The sequence below is a fragment of the Symphalangus syndactylus genome, chromosome 13, assembly GCF_028878055.3.
Source record: "Symphalangus syndactylus isolate Jambi chromosome 13, NHGRI_mSymSyn1-v2.1_pri, whole genome shotgun sequence".
Lineage (NCBI taxonomy): Eukaryota > Metazoa > Chordata > Mammalia > Primates > Hylobatidae > Symphalangus > Symphalangus syndactylus.
In genome coordinates, this window is record NC_072435.2 from 47,202,395 (window position 1) to 47,224,282 (window position 21,888).

The 21,888-nt window shown below is 42.6% G+C and overlaps 2 protein-coding genes across 10 annotated transcripts in view; one reads left to right on the forward strand and one right to left on the reverse strand.

Moving 5' to 3' along the window:
• LOC129459384 (zinc finger protein 85-like) overlaps positions 1-21,888 on the reverse strand; it is a 385,447-nt gene that overhangs the window by 52,598 nt on the left and 310,961 nt on the right.
• ZNF738 (zinc finger protein 738) overlaps positions 9,087-21,888 on the forward strand; it is a 30,652-nt gene continuing 17,850 nt past the window's right edge. For 6 of the 9 annotated variants that reach the window (XM_063616305.1, XM_063616306.1, XM_063616312.1 and 3 more), the window contains exons 1-2: positions 9,108-9,284; positions 11,566-11,658. In XM_063616305.1, the coding sequence (XP_063472375.1) occupies positions 9,282-9,284; positions 11,566-11,658 (96 nt within the window). In that variant the 5' untranslated portion in view covers positions 9,108-9,281. Of the gene's footprint in view, positions 9,285-11,565; positions 11,659-21,888 lie in introns of all 9 variants that reach the window. The other 3 variants (XM_063616304.1, XM_063616308.1, XM_063616307.1) reach the window with 1 other exon arrangement.

A 21,888-nucleotide genomic window follows, 5' to 3' on the forward strand; every position in this document is an offset into this window, starting at 1 on the left:
CTTTGCAATTGCCAATTGTGCTGCTATAAATACGTGTGTTGTAAGTTTCTTTTTTTGTTTGTTTTTTGTTTGTTTGTTTTTTTGAGATACAGTTTTGCTCTTGTTGCTCAGGCTGGAGTGCAATGGCGTGATCTTGGCTCACTGCAACCTCTGCCTCACCAGCTCAAGCAATTCTCCTGCCTCAGCCTCCCGAGTAGCTGGGATTACAGGCATGTGCCACCATGCCTGGCTAATTTTTTATTTTTAATAGAGACAAGGTTTCTCCATGTTGGTCAGGCTGGTCTCTAACTCCCAACCTCAGGTGATCCACCTGCCTAGGCCTCCCCAGGTGCTGTGGTTACAGGCGTGAGCCACCACGCCTGGCCCACAAGTTTCATTTTTATATGACTTCTTTTTCTGTGTATAGATACTCAGTAGTGGGATTGCTGAATATAATATTAGTTCTATGTTTAGTTCTTTTAAGAATCTCCATACTGTTTTTTTATAGTGGTTGCACTGGTTTATATTCACACCAAAAGTGTAAAAGTGTTTTTTTTTTTTTTTTTTGCCACATCCATGCCAATGTCTATTTTATTTTGTTTTGTTTTAATTATGGCCATTCTTGGCAGGGCACAATGGCTCATGCTTGTAATCCCAGCACTTTGGGAGGCTGAGGTAGGTGGATCAATTGAGGTCAGGAGTTCAAGACCAGCCTGGCCAACATGGTGAAACTCCATCTCTAAAAAAATATGAAAATTAGCCAGGCATGGTGGTGGGTGCCTGTAATCACAGCTATTCGGGAGGCTGAGGCATGAGAATTGCTTGAACCTGGGAGGCGGAGATTGCAGTGAGCCAAGATCGTACTGCACTCCAGCCTGAGCAATAGAGCAAGACTCAAGTCTGAAGAAAAAAAAAAGGTTGGGTGCAGTGGTTCACCCCTGTAATTGCAGCACTTTGGAAGGCTGAGGTGGGCAGATCACGAGGTCAGGAGATCAAGACCATCCTGGCTAAAACAGTGAAACCCTGTCTCTACTAAAAATACAAAAAAAAAAAAAAATTAGCCGGGCTTCGTGGTGGGCGCTTGTAGTCCCAGCTACTCGGGAGGCTGAGGCAGGAGAATAGCATGAACCCGGGAGACAGAGCTTGTAGTGAACCGAGATCGCGCCACTGCACTCCAGCCTGGGCGACAGAGCGAGACTCCATCTCAAAAAGTAAAAAAATTATGGCCATTCTTTTTTTTGAGATGAAGTTTCACTCTTGTTGCCCTGGAGTGCAATGGCATAATCTGGTCACTCTTACAGGAGTAAGGTGGTATTGCATCGTGCTTTTGATTTTCATTACAAATCAAAGTCCCATTTATTTATCTTAGTTGCATTTGCTTTTGGGTTCTTGGTCATGAAGTCGTTCCCTAAGCCAATGTCTACAAAAGTTTTTCTGATGTTATCTTCTAGAATTGTTAGTTTCAAGTCTTAGATTTAAGTCTTTAATTCATCTTGAGTTGATTTTTCTATGAGAAATGAAGATACAGTTTTATTCTTCTACATGTACCTGGCCAATTATCCCAGCATTATTTGTTGAATAGGGCATTCATTCTCCACTTCGTGCTTTTGTTTACTTTGTCAAAGATCAGTTGGCTGTTAGTATTTGGCTTTATTTCTCCGTTTGTTATTCTGTTCCATTGCTCTATGTGCCTATTTTTATAACAGTACCATGCTGTTTTGATAGCTATAGCCTTGTAGTACAGTTTTAAGTTGGGTATTGTGATGCTTCTAGATTTGTTTTTTTTTGCTTAGTTTTACTTTGGCTATGCGTGGTTTTCTTTGGTTCCATAAGAATTTTATAATTGTTTTTTCAAGTTCTGTGAAGAATGATGTTATTCTGATGGGAATTGCCTTGAATGTGTAGATTGCTTTTGGTAGGTTGGTCATTTTTACAATATTTACTCTACCCATCCATGAACATCAGATGTTTTTCCATTTGTTTGTGTCATCTGTGATTTCTTTCAGTAGTGTTTTGTAGATTTTCTTTTAGAGATTTTTCACTTCCTCGGTTAGGTATATTTATTTATTTATTATTATTATTTTTTTTTGAGATGGAGTTTCGCTCTCAGTGCCCAGGCTGGAGTGCAATGGCATGATCTTGGGTCACCCCGACCTCCGCCTCCTGGGTTGAAGCAACTCTCCTGCCTCAGCCTCCCGAGTAGCTGAGATTACAGGGCATGTGCCACCATGCCCAGCTAATTTTGTATTTTTAATAGAGATGGGGTTTCTCCATCTTGGTCAGGCTGGTCTTGAACTCCCAACCTCAGGTGATCCACCCACCTAGGCCTCCCAAAGTGCTGGGATTACAGGTGTGAGCCACCATGCCCGGCCACGGTTAGGTATATTTCTGATTATTTTATTTTATTTTTTGCAGCTGTTGTTAAAGAGTTTGTGTTCTTGATTTGATTCTCAGCTTGGTGGCTGTTGGTGTATAGCAGTGCTACTGATTTGTGTACATTGATTTTGTATCCTGAAACTTTACTGAATTTTTTTTTTTTTTTTTTTTTGAGACGGAGTCTCCCTCTATCGCCCAGGCTGGAGTGCAATGGCGCAATCTCAGCTCACTGCAAGCTCCGCCTCCCGGGTTCACGCCATTCTCCTGCCTCAGCCTCTCTGAGTAGCTGGGACTACAGGCGCCCGCCACCACGCCCGGCTAATTTTTTTGTATTTTTAGTAGACACGGGGTTTCACTTTACTGAATTTATTTGTCACATCTCAAAGCTTTTCAGGTGAGTCTTTAGGGTTTTCTACGTATATGATCTTACCATCAGTGAACAGTAATAGCTTCACTTCCTGTTTACCAATTTGGATGTCCTTTATTTCTTTCTCTTGTCTGAATGTTCAGGCTAGGACTTCCTGTACTATGTTGGATAGAAGTGGTGAAAGTGGTCATCCTTTTCTTGTTTCAGTTCTCAGGGGGAATGCTTTCAGCTTTTCCTTGTTCAGTATATTACTGGCTGTGGGTTTGTCATAGATGACTTTTATTACCTTAAGGTATGTCTCCTCTATGCTGATTTTGCTGAAGGTTTTAATCATAAAGAGATGCTGAATTTTGTCAAAAGCTTTTTCTGTATCTATTGAAATGGTCATATAATTTTTGTTTTTAATTCAGTTTATGTGGTGTATCACATTTATTGACTTATGTACATTAAACCATGCATATATCTCTGGTAGGAGGTGCACTTTATCATTGTGTATTATCTTTTTAATATGCTATTGTATTTTGTTGACTAGTATTTTGTTAAGAATTTTTGCATCTATGATCATCATGAATATTGGTGTGTAGTTTTCCTTTCTTGTTATATTTTTTCCTGGTTTTGGTATTAGGGTGATATTGGCTTCATGGAATGATTTAGAAATAACTCTTTCCTACTCTATTTTTTTGAATAGTTTAAGTAGAATTGGTACCAATTCTTGTTTAAATGGCAGGTAAAATTCAGCTGTGAATCCATTTGGTCCCAGAGTATTTTTTGTTGGCAATTATTTATTACTGTTTCAATCTTGCTACTTGTTATTGATCTGCTTAGAGTTTCTATTTCTTCCTGGTTTACTCTAGGAGAATTGTATATTTCCAGAAATTTATTCACCTTTTCTAGGTTTTCTAGTTTGTGCATTTCATAATGTTCATAGTAGCCTTAAATAATCTTTTGTGTTTCTGTGGGATTGCTTGTAATGGATCCTGTTTTGTTTCAAATTGAGTTTATTTGAATCTTCTCTCCTTTTCTTGGTTAATCTCGCTAATGGCCTATCAATTTCATTTATATTATCAAAGAACGAACTTTTTTCATTTACCTTTTGAAATTTTTGTTTCAATTTCATTTAGTTCTGCACTGATCTTTGTTATTTATTTTTCTGCTGGGTTAGGGTTTGGTTTGTTTTTGTTTCTCTAGATTCTAGAGGTATGAGCTTAGATTTTTAAATTTGAGCTCTTTCAGACTTTTTTTTTTTTTTTTTTTGAGACGGAGTCTTGCTCTTTCACCCAGGCTGGAGTGCAGTGGCGCGATCTCGGCTCACTGCAGGCTCCACCCCCCGGGGTTCACACCATTCTCCTGCCTCGGCCTCCCTTGTAGCTGGGACTACAGGCGCCTGCCACCTCGCCCGGCTAATTTTTTCTATTTTTAGTAGAGACGGGGTTTCACTGTGTTAGCCAGGATGGTCTCGATCTCCTGACCTCGTGATCCGCCTGCCTCGGCCTCCCAAAGTGCTGGGATTACAGGCGTGAGCCACCACACCCGGCCTCTTTCAGACTTTTTGATGTAGGCATTGTTATGAACATTCTTCTTAGCACTGCTTTTACTGTATTCCAGAACTTTTGATAAGTTTTGTCACTGTTATCATTTAGCTCAAAGAGCTTTTATATCTCCATCTTGATTTCATTGTTGAGCAAATGATTATTCAGGAAAAGATTATTTAATTTCCATGTATTTGCATAGTTTTGAGGGTTTCTTTCATAGTTGATTTCCAGTTTTATTCCACCGTGATCTGAGAGATTACTTGTTATAATTTCAATTTTCCTAAATTTATTGAGACTTGTTTTGTGGCCTATCACATGGTCTATCTTGGAGAATGTTTCATGTGCTGATAAAAATACACATTCTGTAGTTGTTGGGTAGAATGTTCTGTAAATATGTGTTAAGTCCATTTGTTCTAGGGTATAGTTTAAGTTTATTGTTTCTTTGTTGACTTTCTGTCTTGATTCTCTGTCTACTGCTGTCAGTGGAGTATTGAAGTCCACTACTATAAATGTGTTGCTGTCTATCTCATTGCATTTTTTTTCTTTCTTTCTTTTATTTTTTTGAGATAGAGTCTCACTCTTGTTGCCCAGGCTGGAGTGCAATGACATGATCTCGGCTCACTACAACCTCTGCCTCCCAGGTTCAAGCAATTCTCCTGCCTCAGCCTCTTAAGCAGCTGGGATTTCAGGCACCTGCCACCACATCCAGCTAATTTTCTTTTTTTTTTCCTTGAGATGGAGTCTCGCTCTTGTTGCCCAGGCTGGAGTGCCATGGCATGATCTTGGCCCACTGCAACCTCCACCTCCTGGGTTCAAGCGATTCTCCTGCCTCAGCCTCCTGAACAGCTGGGATTACAGGCACCCACCACCACGCCTGGCTAATTTTTTGTATTTTTAGTAGAGACAGGGTTTCACCATGTTGGCCAGGCTGGTCTTGAACTCCTAATCTCAAGTGATCCACCTGCCTCGGCCTCCCAAAATGTTGGGATTACAGGCGTGAGCCACCACACCCAGCCAACTAATTTTAGTATTTTTAGTGGAGACGGGGTTTCACCATGTTGGCCAGGCTGGTCTCCAACTCCTAACATCAGATCATCCACCCGCCTTGGCATCCCAAAGTGCTGGGATTACAGGCATAAGCCACCGCTCCCAGCCTAAAGTTTCTTTTCTTTAAAAGTTTTCAAGTATTTTCTATGATGAAAAATAAATAATGTACTGTTCAGCTTTGATTTTTTTTCTTTTTTCTTTTTTGTTTTGTGAGAGAGAAAGGTGCTCTGTTGCCAGGCTGGAGTGCAGTGGCACGATCTCGGCTCACTGCAACCTCTGCCTCCTGGGTTCAAGCAATTCTCCTGCCTCAGGCTCCTGAGTAGCTGGGATAACAGGCGCCCGCCACCATGCCCAGCTAATTTTTGTATTTTTAGTAGAGACAGGGTTTCACCAGGTTGGCCAGGATGATCTCGATCTCTTGACCTCGTGATCTGCCCGCCTCAGCCTCCCAAAGTGCTGTGATTACAGGCGTGACCCACCGTGCCTGGTCTCAGCTTTGATTTTCTAAGCTCATCCTTCATCTTTCTCCCAAAATTATTCCATGTCTTTTCAAAATGCTTCTCCAATTTTTTTTTTTTTTTTCTTGAAACAGGGTCTCACTCTATCACCCAGTTTTGGTTACAGTGGTGTAACAAGTCATGGCTCACTGCAGCATGGACCTTCCAGGCTCAAGCAATCCTCCTGCCTCTGCCACTTAACTAGCTGCAACTACAGGCATGCACCACCATGGCTGGCTAATTTCTTCATTTTTGTCCTGGAAACAAAATCTTATTATGTTACTCAGGTTGCACTGGAATTCCTGAGCTCACATAATTCTCTCATCTCAGCCTCCCAAAGTGCTAAAAATATAGGTGTGAGCTACTGTGTTCTTCTGCAATTTTTTTTTTTTTTTATACAGAGTCTGGCTCTGTTGCCCAGGCTGGAATGCAATGGCATGATCTCAGCTCACTGCAACCTCTGCCTCCCCGGTTCAAGTAATTTTCCTGCTTCAGCCTCCTGAGTAGCTGGGATTGCAGGTGCATGCTACCACGTCTGGCTAATGTTTGTATTTTTAGTAGAGACAGGGTTTCACCATGTCGGTCAGGCTGCTCTCGAACTCCTGACCTCATGATCCACCCACCTCAGCCTCCCAAAGTGTAGGGATTACAGGCATGAGCCACTGCACCTGGACTCTTCTGCAATTTCTTAAGAGGATTATTTCCAGTGATAAACAGTAGTATATGAACACAGACTTAAAAGGAATCTGACTTATTCTGTAGAAGTGTCACTCTCCAGGATTTCAAGGGTCTAGGGCAGGGCAGCTAGTTTAGTAGTATGATCTATGGAGGTGTATGGGCTTTGGTGTCAGGTAAAGTTGATCTTGAGTCTTAGCCCAGTCACTTACTACTCGTGGGTCTTTGGACATGTTTGTTGATGTGGAGAAGTACTATAAATCACATATGCAAAAAAGGTAGACTGATACTGATTGCCAAATGGCAGCAATTTTTCTTCCCTCTTGTATCTATGCCCATTGTCAGGTGCTTTTACAGCTGTTTCCATCAAGATCCAGAATCTGTCTTCCAAACCCTAGATCTGGCTGGCCTTATTTGCTCAGGGCAGTAGAAACTTGGGAGCATGACAGTGGGCTGGTTTGGGGCCCAGGCGCAAATGGTCTTGAATGCTTCTGTTTTTCGTTCAGAATGCTGCAATCTCCATGAATAAAGCCCATGTTAACAAGCTTAAAAATAAGATACCATGGGGAGGAGAAGCAAGGTGCCCCTGTTGACAGCCCCAGAAGCAGAAGATCACCCCCAGAAGTACAGCTGGCTAGTCAACAAGCAGCTGATGATACAAGTCTGAAAGAGCTCAGCTGATACCAGAAGAACGGCCCCACTCAGCCCAGCCTAAATGGCTGATCATCTTAATTATAAACTAGTAAGTTTTGGATGGTTTGTTACGCTGCAAAAGCTAACTAATACATGTACCAGTGCAGATAGGATGCCAGGATTCAGTGACAGGTTGATTACTTCTTGCCTTCTAACAGTGGGCACCCTCTAGGTATTGATTTCTTCCCCTAATTTAAAGTTGGATGTCTTGAAAGAGAATGTTGGGTAATGCAGAAATACAGGGAGACATGTATGCATGTGATTGGTGTTTATATTCGCACAGTCCCCACACCACAGGAGAAAACAGATAACCACAGCCTCGCAAATAGCAAAATAAGTTTTCCTTTAATCTATTTTCTCCGTATCTAAACATTGGAGTTCAAGAGTGTGGGCACAACTGAAGACACAGAGGTTTTTTTCTCCTAAGCTCCATCATCCTATGTTCACAGCCTAATCTCTAAAAGAAAGGTGGGCAACAGGTGGTAAGCAGTGGTTTACCTGTGGTTATTTTATTTCTGCTGCTCTCAGCTCTTTCTATGGCCACTATCTGTTCCAACCTCCGAACTGAAGACAGATGTTAGTAGGGAGAGGCCCTTCCTTTGCCTCTGGCCCTTCACATCACCGACATCAGAGCTACCACGTGTGGCTCCTGGGTGCCTGGAATGTGCCTGGTCTGAACAGCAATATGCTAGAAAGGTAAAACACAGAGTTATTTTCAAAAATTTAGTTGCAAATATTTATATACTTCATTAATAATTACATATTCCTCACACATTAAAATGATATTTTGTATATATTAGGTTAATTACATTGTTACAATCAATTCAACCTGTTCCTTGTTGTTGTTGTTGTCATTGTTGCTGTTTTTTTTGAGACGGAGTCTCACTGTGTCACTAGGCTGGAGGGCAGTGGCGCGATCTTGGCTCACTGCAACCTCTGTCTCCCGGGTTCAAGCGATTCTCCTGCCTCAGCCTCCCCAGTAGCTGGGATTACAGGCATGCGCCACCACGCCCGGCTAATTTTTGTATTTTTTTTTTTTTTAGTAGAGACAGGGTTTAGCCATGTTGGCCAGGAGGGTCTTAATCTCTTGAACTCGTGATCCACCAGCCTCAGCCTCTCAAAGTGCTGGGATTACACGCGTGAGCCACCTCCCCTATCCTTTTGTTTCTTTTCTTTATATTTTTCACCCGCCGACACGGAGCCTTGCTCTGTCCGTCCAGGCTGGAGTGCAGTGGCGCGATCTCTGCTCACTGCAACCTCCTCCGCCTCCCGGGTTCAAGCAATTCTCCTGCCTCAGCCTCCTGAGTAGCTGGGATTACAGATGCCCGCCACCGCGCCCGGCTAATTTTTGTATTTTCAGTAGAGACGCGGTTTCACCATGTTAGCCAGGCTGGTCTCAAACTCCTGACCTCTTGATCTGCCTGCCTTGTACTCCCAAAGTACTAGGATTACAGGCATGAGCCACCGTGCTGGCCTCTTGTTTCTTTTTAATTTTCTTGTTTGGCTACTAGAAAATTCAAAATTCACATATGGTTCACATTTTATTTCAGAGGATTACCTCCTTTTTAAAATCTCAGGCCTCCTGCTCAAAGGACCATAAATGCCCGGAAGGTAAAAAACCTGAAATTTTAAAACATTTGTTATTATATCCTTTTCATTTATGTATAGCCATATGATATATTATTTACAAATGCATATGACCTTATACACAAAGTTGAATGCAAATACCCTTTGGGGTGGGCCTATCTCAGCTCAGGGAGGAAGCCCTGCCTGAAAAGGCTGCAGCCTAGGCGGTCACTCTTTCTTCATTCAGCGCAGCATCTAATTACATCTTCTGTCAGTCAGGGCCTGAGAGGGTGGGGTTTTAAACGTTATCCAATCAGCGACGCTGGGCTGGGAACTGTCCAATCAGGCACGCAGCTTAAGCGGAGAGGACGGCTTCCGGAATGCGGCGGGATTTGTCCGGTTCTTTGTCTCTCGCTGCAGCTGGAGCTCCAGGTCTCCTCTTCACTGCTCTGTGTCCTCTGCTCCTAGAGGCCCATCCTCTGTGGTCCTGTGACCTGCAGGTATTGGGAATCCACAGATAAGACGCCGGGACCCCCTGTAAGCCTAGAAATGGTGAGAGTGCGGAGTCCGACGTTCGGAGTGAGGGGAAGGGCTGGTTGGAACCGGTGCCAAGTGGCTGTGGCAGGACTCAGGCCTCCCCGCAGTCAGCTCCACAAACTGCGCCCCGAGTTCTCTTTGCCCAGCTCGTCCTCAGTCGCCTTCAGCCATAAGATGGCGGTTGCGCCGACAGCCGGGCCGCGGGCGTCGTGTCTCTTCCCTGCATAGTGACCCTCTCTGGGGATCTCTGCATCCGCAGCGCCGCTTCTCTACCGGATTGTGCAGGGACCGTGGGAGGGTCGTCAGGGGAGAATCCTGACTTGGGGTGCGGGTTCATGAATGGGAAGAGGTTTGTTCCGTGGGGTTCCCAGTTCCTATTATCTCCTATTAAAAGTTAATGGGAGTCACTGCAAAAATATTAAAAGAATTTAATCAAAGAGTGGTTCTAGGCCGGGCGCGGTGGCTAACGCCTGTAATCCCAGCACTTTGGAAGGCCGAGGCGGGCGGATCACGATGTCAGGAAATCAAGACCATCCTGGCTAACAAGGTGAAACCCTGTCTCTACTAAAAATACAAAAAATGAGCCAGGCGTGGTGGCGGGCGCCTGTAGTCCCAGCTACTCAGGAGACTGAGGCAGGAGAATGGCGTGAACCCAGGAGGCAGAGCTTGCAGTGAGCCGAGATCGTGCCACTGCACTCCAGCCTGGACGACAGAGGGAGACTCTTGTCTCAAAAAAAAATTAACTGATTAAATAATTTAATCAAAAAGTGGTTCTAGAATTGTAGAGCACCAAGCTATGGTTTGTAGTTTGTGGTCTATGGGAGAGGCTTGAAAGAAAGTCTTTTGTAAAATGCATGATGAAGAAAACCAAATTTAGTAATTGGTTAGGTACAGTTACATGGTTTCTTAATTTGTACATTAAAGGTGAAAATTTCCTGGTTATGTAATCGGAGCTCAATTGGCAGTTTATAGTTGGTGAAGCCTGAATTTTGTTTCTCTGAATGTAATAATTAAAAATAATGCGCCTCAGTTAGTTTTTTTAATTAAAGTCGGAACCCAGGGACTAGAGACACCTCAGTCTAATTGCCTGCCACTTAATTATTTTCACACTCCACAGGCAACTGATTTTCTGCTGCATTTTTCACCTGGGTCCCAAGCAGGGTCTTAAGTCTAACCCCCATCCCTCATTACTCCAGCCTCATTCTTGCTTGCAGTAAGATACTAAATTTCCAATTTCTTCTGGGGTTCCCAAATGCCAGCTTTTCCTCCCTAATTCACATGATCACGTATTTGTATTTTTTTGTTTGTTTTGTTTTGTTTTGTTTTTGAGATGGAGTCTCGCTCTGTCTCCCAGCCCGGAGTGCAATGGCGCGATCTCGGCTCACCGCAACCTCCACCTCCCGGATTTAAACAATTCTCCTGCCTCAGCCTCCCTAGAAGCTGGGATTACAGGTGTGCGCCATCATACCTGGCTAATTTTTGTGTTTTTGTAAAGACGGGGTTTCACCATGCTGGCCAGGCTGGTCTCGAACTCCTGACCTCAGGTGATCCGCCCGCATCAGCTTCCCAAAGTGCTGGGATTACAGGCGTGAGCCACCAGGCCTGGCCACTTAGTTTGTAGTGTACTTTTTTATACCATATTTTAATTAATTATTTTTTGGCAAAGCATTAAATAGTGCTTTTTTCTTTTCTTTTCTTTTTTTGAGATGGAGTTTCGCTCTTGTTGCAAAGGCACATTCTCGGCTCACCACAACCTCTGCCTCCGGGTTCAAGAGGTTCTCATGCCTCAGCCTCCCGAGTAGCTGGGATTACAGGCGTGCACCACCACGCCTGGCTAATTTTGTATTTTTAGAAGAGATAGGATTTCTCCATGTTGGTCAGGCTGGTCACGAACTCCCGACCTCAGGTGATCCGCCTGCCTCGGCCTCCCAAAGTGTGGGAATTACAGGCGTGAGCCACCACACCCAGACAAATGGTGCTTTTAAGAAGGTTTGTTATCTGTTTGTAAATATTTTCCATGAAAAGAAAGCAAATAATAATCCCCTGACACGGTATTGCAAAAAATCTCTGTGTGTCTTTTCCTTTTATCTTTCTAGGCACAGAGATGTTATCAGAATTTTTTTGGGCCAGAGTTCTGCCTTGGAAAATTTATGGGATGATGTGTCCTCAGCCACTGTTTAGTTTTTTCCTGGTTCTGGGTTTCAGTATTATCTGGGGATAAACCGAGATATCTGCCATGGTTATGTCAGCTAGAGTGTCTAGTGGATATCAGCTTCTGGTTTATTTTCTCCCATAGGACGACCTGAGGTATGGAGTGTATCCTGTTAAGGGGGCAAGTGGATACCCTGGGGCTGAGAGGAATCTCCTGGAGTACTCTTATTTTGAAAAGGTAACCAACCCCTTGATATGTTAAAATTGTCTTTGGGACCAGCTTGACAAACATGGAGAAACCCCGTCTCTACTAAAAATACAAAAAACTTAGCCAAGCGTGGTGGTGCATGCCTGAATTTCCAGCTACTCGGGGTTGCTGAGGCAGGACAATCACTTGAACCTGGGAGGCAGAGGTTGCGGTGAGCCAAATTCCTGCCATTGCACTCTAGCCTGGGCAACAAGAGCGAAACTCCGTCTAATAATAATAATAATAATAATAATAATAATAATAATAGTAATAATAATGAATAAATTGTCTTCTACCAACCTAGTTTCCATTTCATGGAGACAAATTGCTTGTCAGCCAACCAGATGCTGGTAATGAGGAGCAAACAAAGAAATAACTTCTGCCCCCTGGATTCTGTAAGGGAGCAGAAGATAGTGAAATAAATATAGTAAAAGAAAAAGAGTAAAAAAACAGTGAAAAATATGTGACCAAAAAAAAATAGTATCCCGAAAGACAAACAACAAAAACAACAACAAACTGACTCCAGTGAGATGGTGTAAGAGCTTGCAAAGTAAAATGCACCTGGGGCAGTCACCGAAAAATAGTGCAGTGTCTCCTGAATGGGTGGTTCTTGAGCACATAAGTGAGCAGGAGTGGGTGCAGGATCTCTCAAGTGATTGAATGGCCTGACTTGAAACATGAGTCAGACACATCTGTTATTTAACCAGCGCTGCCATTCCTGGATTTGTCACCTTGAAGAGATTTGTTCACTTATTTTCACCGGTTTTTTAGCCGTAAGTTACATTATATTAGTAGGGCTTGAAAGGTAGAAAAATATTTACAAAGGGCATAAAAGACATGGGATTCAAAAAAATTAATCGTATATTTCATTTGTTAAAAATTTTCACTTACCTTTTTCTTTCCCAGAGTGAGTTTACAAATTTTCTCAGGTGTAGTTTTTATTTTATTTTTATTTATTTATTTATTTTTTTGAGATGGAGTCTCGCTGTGTCGCCCAGGCTGGAGTGCAGTGGCGCCATCTCCGCTCATTGCAAGCTCTGCCTCCCGGATTCACGCCATTCTCCTGCCTCAGCCTCCGGAGTATCTGGGACCACAAGCGCCCGCCACCACGCCCGGCTAACCTTTTCTATTTTCAGTTGAGATGAGGTTTCACCGTGTTAGCCGGGATGGTCTCGATCTCCTGACCTCGTGATCCACCCGCCTGGGATTACAGGCATGAGCCACCGCACCCAGCCAGGTGTAGTTTTTAATGGCTGGGTGATTTCAAACAGAATTTCAAGCTTAGCTTTTAGAATGCTACCAAGAAAAAGAAGAGGAAAAATCTGTATTCCATTTTTGCTGTAGAAAATGAATACGTTTCCACAAGAAAATGTGGTAGATAATTGGTGAGTTACATAGATTCATGAAAACATCAGTTCCTTTTTTTCGCAGGGTAAATTTTTGACAGCGAATATCTGTGTTCAAATTCTGTTGTCTTGATTTCTGAGTTTTATGCTAAATTTTATGAGATGAAACTTGGTACTGTGTGGAAGTGTTTCCATATGACTAAATGTTTGCTGCATGATTTTTAATGGAATTAATAAAATAATACATTTATTTTCTGATAGAAATACTTTTGCTTTTCTTATTAAGGTATAAAATATAAGCACCTTAAAATTTTCTTCCCTTATATGAACACTGTTTGAGTAATTTTTTTGGATTTTTCAAACACTTAGTTTCAAAAACCAAGTGAGCAACTCTAACATGGAAATTAAAGCTTGAGCCCAGTGACTTAAAGCTAAGGCTTATATTGAGACTGTACAAGTAGGTTTTTAAAGGTCCAGTTAGTTTTTTCTGGAGAGCCTCTCCTGCAGGTGTTCTAGCCTGCTCACTCCAGTCATGGAAGAAGCCTTTCTGCTGAGAGAAGCTACAGAGTCCTGGAAAGCTACAGGCAGATGAGTTAAGGTTAAGACAAAAGGGGACTGGGAGGGTCTTACTGACCATGTAGTTGTTTTAAGGCAGTTTCTAGACTTTGTAATATGTTACAAAGTTAGATTTCTGTTAAAAAATTTGAATTCCAGACCCAGGCGCGGTGGCTCATGCCTGTAATCCCTGCACTTTGGGGGGCCAAGGTGGGTGGATCACCTGAGGTCAGGAGTTTGAGACCAGCCTGATCAATATGGTGAAACCCCATCTCTACTAAAAATACAAAAATTAACTGGGCGTGGTGGTGGGTACCTGTAATCCCAGCTATTCTGGAGGCTGAGACAGGAGAAATGGTTGAACCCAGGAGTCGGAGGTTGCAGTGAGCTGATGCGGTGCCAATACACTCCAGACCAGGTGACAGAGTGATACTCCATTTCAAAAAAAAAAAAAAACATTGAATTCTACAGCCGGGCATGGTGGCTCATGTCTGTAATCCCAGCACTTTGTGAGGCTGAGGCGGGCATACCACCTGATGTCAGGAGTTTGAGACCAGCCTGACCAATATGGTGAAACCCTGTCTCTACTAAAAATACAAAAATTATCCAGGCGTGGAGACATGCACCTGTAGTCCCAGTGACTTAGGAGCCTGAGACAGGAGAAATGCTTGAACCCAGGAGATGGGAGATTGCAGTGAGCCGAGATCATGCCGCTGCACTCTAGCTTGGGCAATAGAGTGAGAATCTGTCTCAAAAAAAAAAAAAAAAAAGGCCGGGCGCGGTGGCTCAAGCCTGTAATCCCAGCACTTTGGGAGGCCGAGGCGGGCGGATCACGAGGTCAGGAGATCGAGACCATCCTGGCTAACACGGTGAAACCCCGTCTCTACTAAAAATACAAAAAATTAGCCGGGCGTGTTGGCGGGCGCCTGTAGTCCCAGCTCCTCGGGAGGCTGAGGCAGGAGAATGGCCTGAACCCGGGAGGCGGAGCTTGCAGTGAGCCGAGATCGCGCCACTGCACTCCAGCCTGGGTGACACAGCAAGACTCCGTCTCAAAAAAAAAAAAAAAAAAAAAAAAAAAAGAATTCAAAAAGAGGATTGCAACAGAAGGAATACCAATTATAAAACTTTAAGGAATGCAATTTTAGGTAGACAAGGGCTTTTTTTCATAGAGTGGAGCCTACAAGATTAGAAAGAATGGAGGGGAATGGCAAATGGGGGGTTAAAAAAATCGGATTTCAGTTCAGAGAATGTTTTATCCTGAAGTCAGCATGTTCTTAGGAGGGATATAGAATGAAATTGTATAATGGCTGAGATTGAGGGTAGCTCAAAGTTCAGTAGCCTGTGAAAAATTTTATTTAGACCACTGAAGACAAATACAGCTGACTCTTTTAATGAGAAAAAGAAGAAAAGGTGCCAAGTTTTTACCAAAAAAAAGGTCCCAATCCAAACCCCAAGAGAGGGTCCTTGGATTTCACTCCGGAAAAGAATTCTGGGTAAGTTCAGGGAATAAAATGAAAGCAAGTTTATTAAGAAAGTAAAGATATAAAAGAATTGCTTACTCCATAGGCAGAGCAGTCCGGAGGCCTACTGGTTGCCCATTTTATGGTTCTTTCTTTTTTTTTTTTTTTTTTGAGAGGGAGTCTTGCTCTGTTGTGAGGCTGGAGTGCAGTGGCATGATCTCGACTCATGGCAACTTCTGCCTTCCAGGTTCAAGCAATTCTCCTGCCTCAGCCTCCTGAGTGACTGGGACTACAGGCATCCACCACCACACCCAGCTAATTTTTTTTTTTTTTTTTTTTTTTTAGTAGAGACAGGGTTTCACTGTGTTGGCCACGATGGTCTCCATCTCTTGACCTCATGATCCGCCTGCCTTGGCCTCCTGAAGTGCTGGGATTACAGGCGTGAACCACTGCACCTGGCCAGTTATTTCTTGATTATATGCTAAACAAGGGGTGGATTATTTATCCCCATTTTAGACTATATAGGGTAACTTCCTGATGTTTTCATGGCATTTGTAAACTGTCATGGTACTAGTGGGAGTGTAGCCGTGAGGATGACCAGAGGTCACACTCATTACCATCTTGGTTTTGTTGGGTTTTATCCTGCTCTTTACTGCAAGCTGTTTTGCCAGCCAGGTCTTTACGACCTGTAGACCTGTATCCTTTGCTGACTTCCTATCTTATCCTGTGACTTAAAATGCCTAACCATCTGGGAATTCAGCCCAATAGGTTTCAGCCCTATTTTACCCACCCCTTATTCAAAATGGATTTGCCCTGGTTCAGTATGCCTGACATTTCCTCCCTCTTTTGTACAAAAAAACCCCTTAATCATAAGGGTTATAGAGGAATGAAAATTCATCTTCTGTAACTACTTCATGCTGTATAGGGGCAATGATATTCTTGCTTAACTGTTAGAGTCTTTTGTATTTGGGGTAGAGAGGAGCTCAGTCAAAACTCATCAGTATGGTGAGGGCCATTCATAACTCTTGAGTTTCAAAAAAGGGGTTATCGCAAAGATTAATAAGTGTTTAATTTAAGAAAACATCTAGGCTGGGTGTGGTAGCTCATGCCTGTAATCCCGGCACTTTGAGAGGCCAAGGCGGGTGGATCGCTTGAGGTCAGGAGTTCAAGACCAGCCTGACCAACATGACAAAACCCTGTCTCTACCAAAGATACAAAAAATTAGCCAGGCATGGTAGGGCGTGCCTATAATCCCAGGCACTCAGGAGGCTGAGGCAGGAGAACCACTTGAATGCAGGAGGCAGAGGTTGCAGTGAGCCAAGATCACGCCACTGCACTCTAGTCTGGGTGACAGAGGGAGACTCCATCTCAAAAAAAAAAAAAAAAAAAAAAAAGAATAGAAAACATCCAGAAAGTTTATCCTGCATTTCTACACAAATATATTTTACAAGTTCAGGCAGCTGTTTCTTGGTAGCAAAAGGATCATTTCCAGAAGTCCCATCAGCTCTCAAGTTTCCCCTTTTGGAGGGGAAAAAGCTCCCCATGTCCCATGGTCCTATAGATGCCTAATTCTGTCACCCATAAGCACCAGCAAAGAGTGCAAGACAGATTAATCCAAAAAGAATAGCAATTAACATCCACCATCCAGTAGTGTGAAACCAGTTCTTAGTTGAGAGGGACTTTACTGAGAGTGATCTCTAACCTTCTAAATCTTAGGAAGGACTATAATCTTCCTAAGTTGGGCCTTGAATCCAAGTACAGTCAAGCATCCTTGCCTTATTTAAGAGGCTCCTTTAACCCACGCTGTCTTAGGAGAGACTCTGACTTACCTAAGTTGTGCCTCCAACCTAATCTCATCCTTTATTCAGGTATATGGACTCAAAGTCAGCCAATTGGTATTCACAGATAACTTTTTGGGGGGAGGGACAGAGGTCTCTTCAGTATGGTCCTTTTGTGGTTGCCAGGAAAATGTTACCAGAAAGAAGTGTTGATCCAGACCCCAAGAGAGGGTTCTTGTATCTTGCTCAAGAAAGAATTCAGAGCAAGTCATAAAGTGAAAGCAAATTTATTAAGAAAGTAAAGAAATAAAAGAAATGGCTTTCTCCATAGGCTGGTCGTGCATTTTTAGGTTATTTTTTAATTATATGCTAAATAAAGGTGGATTATTTATATATCTCCTTTTTAGACCTTTACAATGTAACATCCTGATGTTGCCATGGCATTTGTAACCTCTCATGGCACTGGTGGGAGAGTATAGCAGGGAGAATGACCAGAGGTCACTCTCATCACCATCTTGGTTTTGGTGGCTTTTATCCCGCTTCTTTACTGCAAGCTATTTTATCAGCTAGATCTTTGTGTCCTGTATCTTGTGCTGACCTCCCATCTCATCTTGTGACTTAGAATGCCTAACCATCTGGAAATGCAGCCCGGTAGGTCTCAGCCTTATTTTACTCAGCCCCTATTCAAAATGGAGGCTGTGTACCTCTGGCAGAGTCTGTGTCTGGCTCTGTAATAAATAAGAAAGGAGAGCACCATCTAAGTCATAATGGGAAGGGTATTTCTTTCTATAAACTGTTCCTGGAGAACACAAAGGATGAAGAATTTTATTAATCCCAGCTATTTACTAGGGTTATGTGTGTGTTTCATCTTTCTACATCTTTTTTGTCCTATACATTTCTTCTATTTGACTTTTCTTCAGTTGTATGTTTTATAATAAACTAGTAAACATAACTACAGTGCTTTTCTGAGTTCTGTGAGTAGCTCGATCAGATCATTGAACTTGAGAAAGGGCTCGGGAGTTCCCAATTTTTAAACAGTAGCTCAGACACATAGATGGGGTTTGTGACTGGCATCTGCCGTGAGGACAATGTTGTGAGACCGACCTGAATCAGGGTCCGTGCTGACTGGGTAGTGTCAGAATTCAAATGTTAGACATTGAGTTGGTGTTAGAGAATTTCTTGGTGTTCAGCAAATGCTACAGATTTGGTGCCAGAAGAAAGATATCACAGAGGCCTGGCCTGCAGTGGAACTCCAGGTGTCTGAAAATGGAAGGCTCTGCTCTCCTGTACACAGACTGTCATACTGCCTGTTGTCCTGTGATTCCAGGTCTCCTCTTAGGGTGAGAGAATGAAAACTCAGAGGAAAGGAGATCTAATGACAGACCTTCTGTCTCACAACTGCGACCACAGGATTCCCACCCACTCACAAACACTCTAGACATTGATGTGTCCACACTCCTCCCAGGACTAGGCACCACCATCAAGAACTTTACCACAGCATATTTGATCCTAGGGTTTCTTGCCAAAAAGACACAAAAGTGTCTACAAGTCTCCTGGCATATCCCCACCCCCAGACACTGAATCTGCAGCAGTAACCTGTTTTCTCCATCTGCCTAGGATTATGGAGCACCTGTTCATAATCTCATCTGCCTGCGTGGACACAGAAATAAATCAGAGTACCGCCCCACCGGGACCACTATCTGTAGAACAAACAGTTCTTTCCAGTTACATTGCACTCTTCTGCACACATGGGTTTTTCTTTTCTTAACTTTTCTTTTTGGTTCAGGCATACACGTGCAGGTTTGTTATATAGGTAAAATTGTTTCATGGGGGTTTGTTGTAGATTATTTTGTCAGTGAATTCCTAAACATAGCACCAAAGAGGTATTTTTTTCTGATCCACTTTGTCCTTTTACCTTCATCCTCAACTAGGCCTCCATGACTGTTCCTTCTTTGTGTCCACGTGTTCTTATTATTTAGCTCTTCCTTATAAATGGTGACATGCATTTGGTTTTCGGTTTTGCATTAATTTTCTAAGAATAATGGTCTCCAGCTCCATCCATATTGCTGCAAAGGACTTAATCTTGGTATTTTTTGTTTGTTTGCTTGTTTGTTTTTTGAGACGAATTCTTTTTTTTTTTTTTTTTTTTTTTTTTTTGACACGTAGTTTTGCTCTTGTCCAGGCTGGAGTGCAATGGTGCGATCTCGGCTCACTGCAACCTCAGCCTCCCAGGTTCAAGCAGTTCTGCCTCAGCCTCCCGAGTAGCTGGGACTACAGGTGCATGCCACCAAGCCCTGCTAATTTTCGTATTTTTAGTAGAGATGGGGTTTCACCATGTTGCTCAGGATGGTCTCGATTTCCTGACCTTGTGATCTGCCCACATCGGCCTCCCAAAGTGCTGGGATTACAGACATAAACCAACGCGCCCAGCCAGACCAATTCTTATTCTGTTGCTCAGGCTGGAATGCAGTGGTGTGATCTCTGCTCACTGCAACCTCTGCCTCCCAAGTTCTAGTGATTTTCCTGCCTCAGTCTCCCGAGTAGCTGGGATTAGAGATACTTGCCACAACGCCCAGCTAATTTTTTGTATTTTTAGTAGACACGGGGTTTTAGTATATTGGTCAGGCTGGTCTCGAACTCCTGATCTCAAGTAATCCACCGGTGTCAGCCTCCCAAAGTGCTGGGATTACAGGTATGAGCCACAGTGCCCAGCTTTGTGTTTTTATATGGCCACATAGTCTTCCATGATTTTTCTGTACCATATTTTATTTTGATTAAATCTTTATTTTATTTTTTGGAGACAGTGTCTCACTCTGTCACATAGGATGGAGTGCAGTGGTGTGATCTTGGCTCACTTCAGCCTCAACCTCCAAGGCTCAAGGCTTAAGGAATCCTCCTGCCTCAGCCCCTTAAGTAACTGGAACTATAGGCTCACACCATCATGCCTAATTTTTCTTTTTTTATTTTTTGTAGAGATACGGCTTTGCCATGTTGCCCAGGCTGGTCCTTAACTCTTGAGCTAAGGCATTCCACCTGCCTTAATCTTCTAAAGTGCTGGTATTACAAGCGTGAGCCACCTCATGCTATTATATTATATTTTTTCAATCTAGTCTACCGTCAATAGACAGTTAGGTTTATTCCATGTCTTTGTTATTGTGGACAGTGGTGAAATGAACATGCATGTTTTAAGTTTTGCATTTAAGTCTTCAATTCAGGTTGAGTTGATTTTTATATATAGTGTAAGGAAGGGGACCAGTTTCAATCTTCTATGTAGTGCTAGCTAGTTATTCCAGCACCATTTATTAAATACGGAATTCTTTTCACATTCCTGTCAGGTTTGTCAAAGATCAGATGGTTTGGAGGTGTGTGGCATTATTTCTGGGCTCTCTATTCTGTTGTATTGTTCTATGAGTCTGTTTTGTGCCAGTATAATGCTGCTTTGGTTACTGTAATGTAGTTTGAAGAGGGGCAATGTAATGCTTCCAGCTTCATTCTTTTTTTTTTTTTTTTTTTTTTTGAGACATAGTCTCTCACTGTCTCCCAGGCTGGAGTGCTGTGGCGTAATCTCAGTTTACTGCAACCTCCACCTCCTGGATTCAAGCGATTCTCCTGCCTCGCCCTCCTGAGTAGCTGGGATTACAAGCGCATGCCACCATGCCTGGCTAATTTTTGTATTTTTAGTAGAGATTGGGTTTTACCATGTTGGTCACACTGGTCTTGAACTCCTGACCTCATGATCCGCCTGCCTCGGCCTCCCAAAGTGCTGGGATTACAGGCATAAGCCACCATCCCTGGACTATTGAAAGCTTTTTAAACATCTATTGAAATAACTTTGTGGTTTTTATCTTTAGTTGTGTTTATATGATGAGCAACATTTATTAATTGTATGTTGAACCAACCTTTTATTTCAGAGATACAGCCAAGTTGATCATAGTGCATTAGCTTTTTGATGTTCTCCTGGATTCGGTTTGCCAGTATTTTATTGAGGATATTTTCATCAATGTTCATTAAAAATATTGGCCTCAAGTTTTCTATTTTTTGTTTTATATTTGCCAGATTTTGGTATCAGAATAATGCTGTTTTTATAGAATAAGTTGGAAAGAAGTCCCCTTTTCTCAATCTTTTGAAATAATATTAGTAGAAGTAGTACCAACTCTTATTTTTACATTGGTGGAATTCAGCTGTAAATTTTTCTGATTCTTTGTTGCTTTTGGTGGGTAGGCTATTTATTACTAATTCAATTTTGGAGCTTGTTATTCATCTATTCAGGGATTCAATTTCTTATTTGTTCAGTCTTTGGAGGATGTATCTTTGCTCCAAGGTTACAATCCTCAAGCTTGGCCTAGCTTAACTCTCTACTTATATACATGTTGCCTCAGTTTTTTTCTTTTAGGTAGACATATTACTTAGAATGTGCTAGAGCAGCCTCTATGAAGGGATCTCTCCTTTGATTGTATTCTGCTTGCTGTAACACCCAAGGATGCAGAGTCAGGTTGATCCCACCTAGAATCTGCACATAAGTTCTAGCCTCTGCCTGGGATTTACAAGACAGAGCCAGACTTTGGATTGAGAATGTACTGAAAACCAACAGAAGGCATTTTCTGTATTGCGGGATGTCAGTGTAGAAATCTTAAATCCGCCATTTGAGAGTGTGGCTCTTTAAGCTTTTCAATCTTGTTCAGTGACCTGCTACAGTATATGAGAGGCTCCCGGTGTAAATAGAATCTGATGATAGAATCTGTAAGTGTAAACAAACATCTTAAGAATGAGAGATCAAGGCCACAAAGTATCCAGAGCCATAACCACAACTATACCTACCGGTAATTGTGATATTGGAGTAAAGTATTCTCGTCCTTCTTCATACCCAAAAGCTAGCAAAAATCAGGATAGGTGATCCAGGTTCTGGGACTCCACCAAGGCAGTTCCATTTTCTATTTAGAATCAGCCTGAGTTTCTCCAGCCTGGCTTATCACTGGGCCATCAGCCCTGGGTCACTGGGAACCCTCTCCTAATCACCTGGGTGTCCTTAAGACATTTGAGGATGTCAAGGGTAGAATTAAGTCAGGCTAACAAGAATGATTA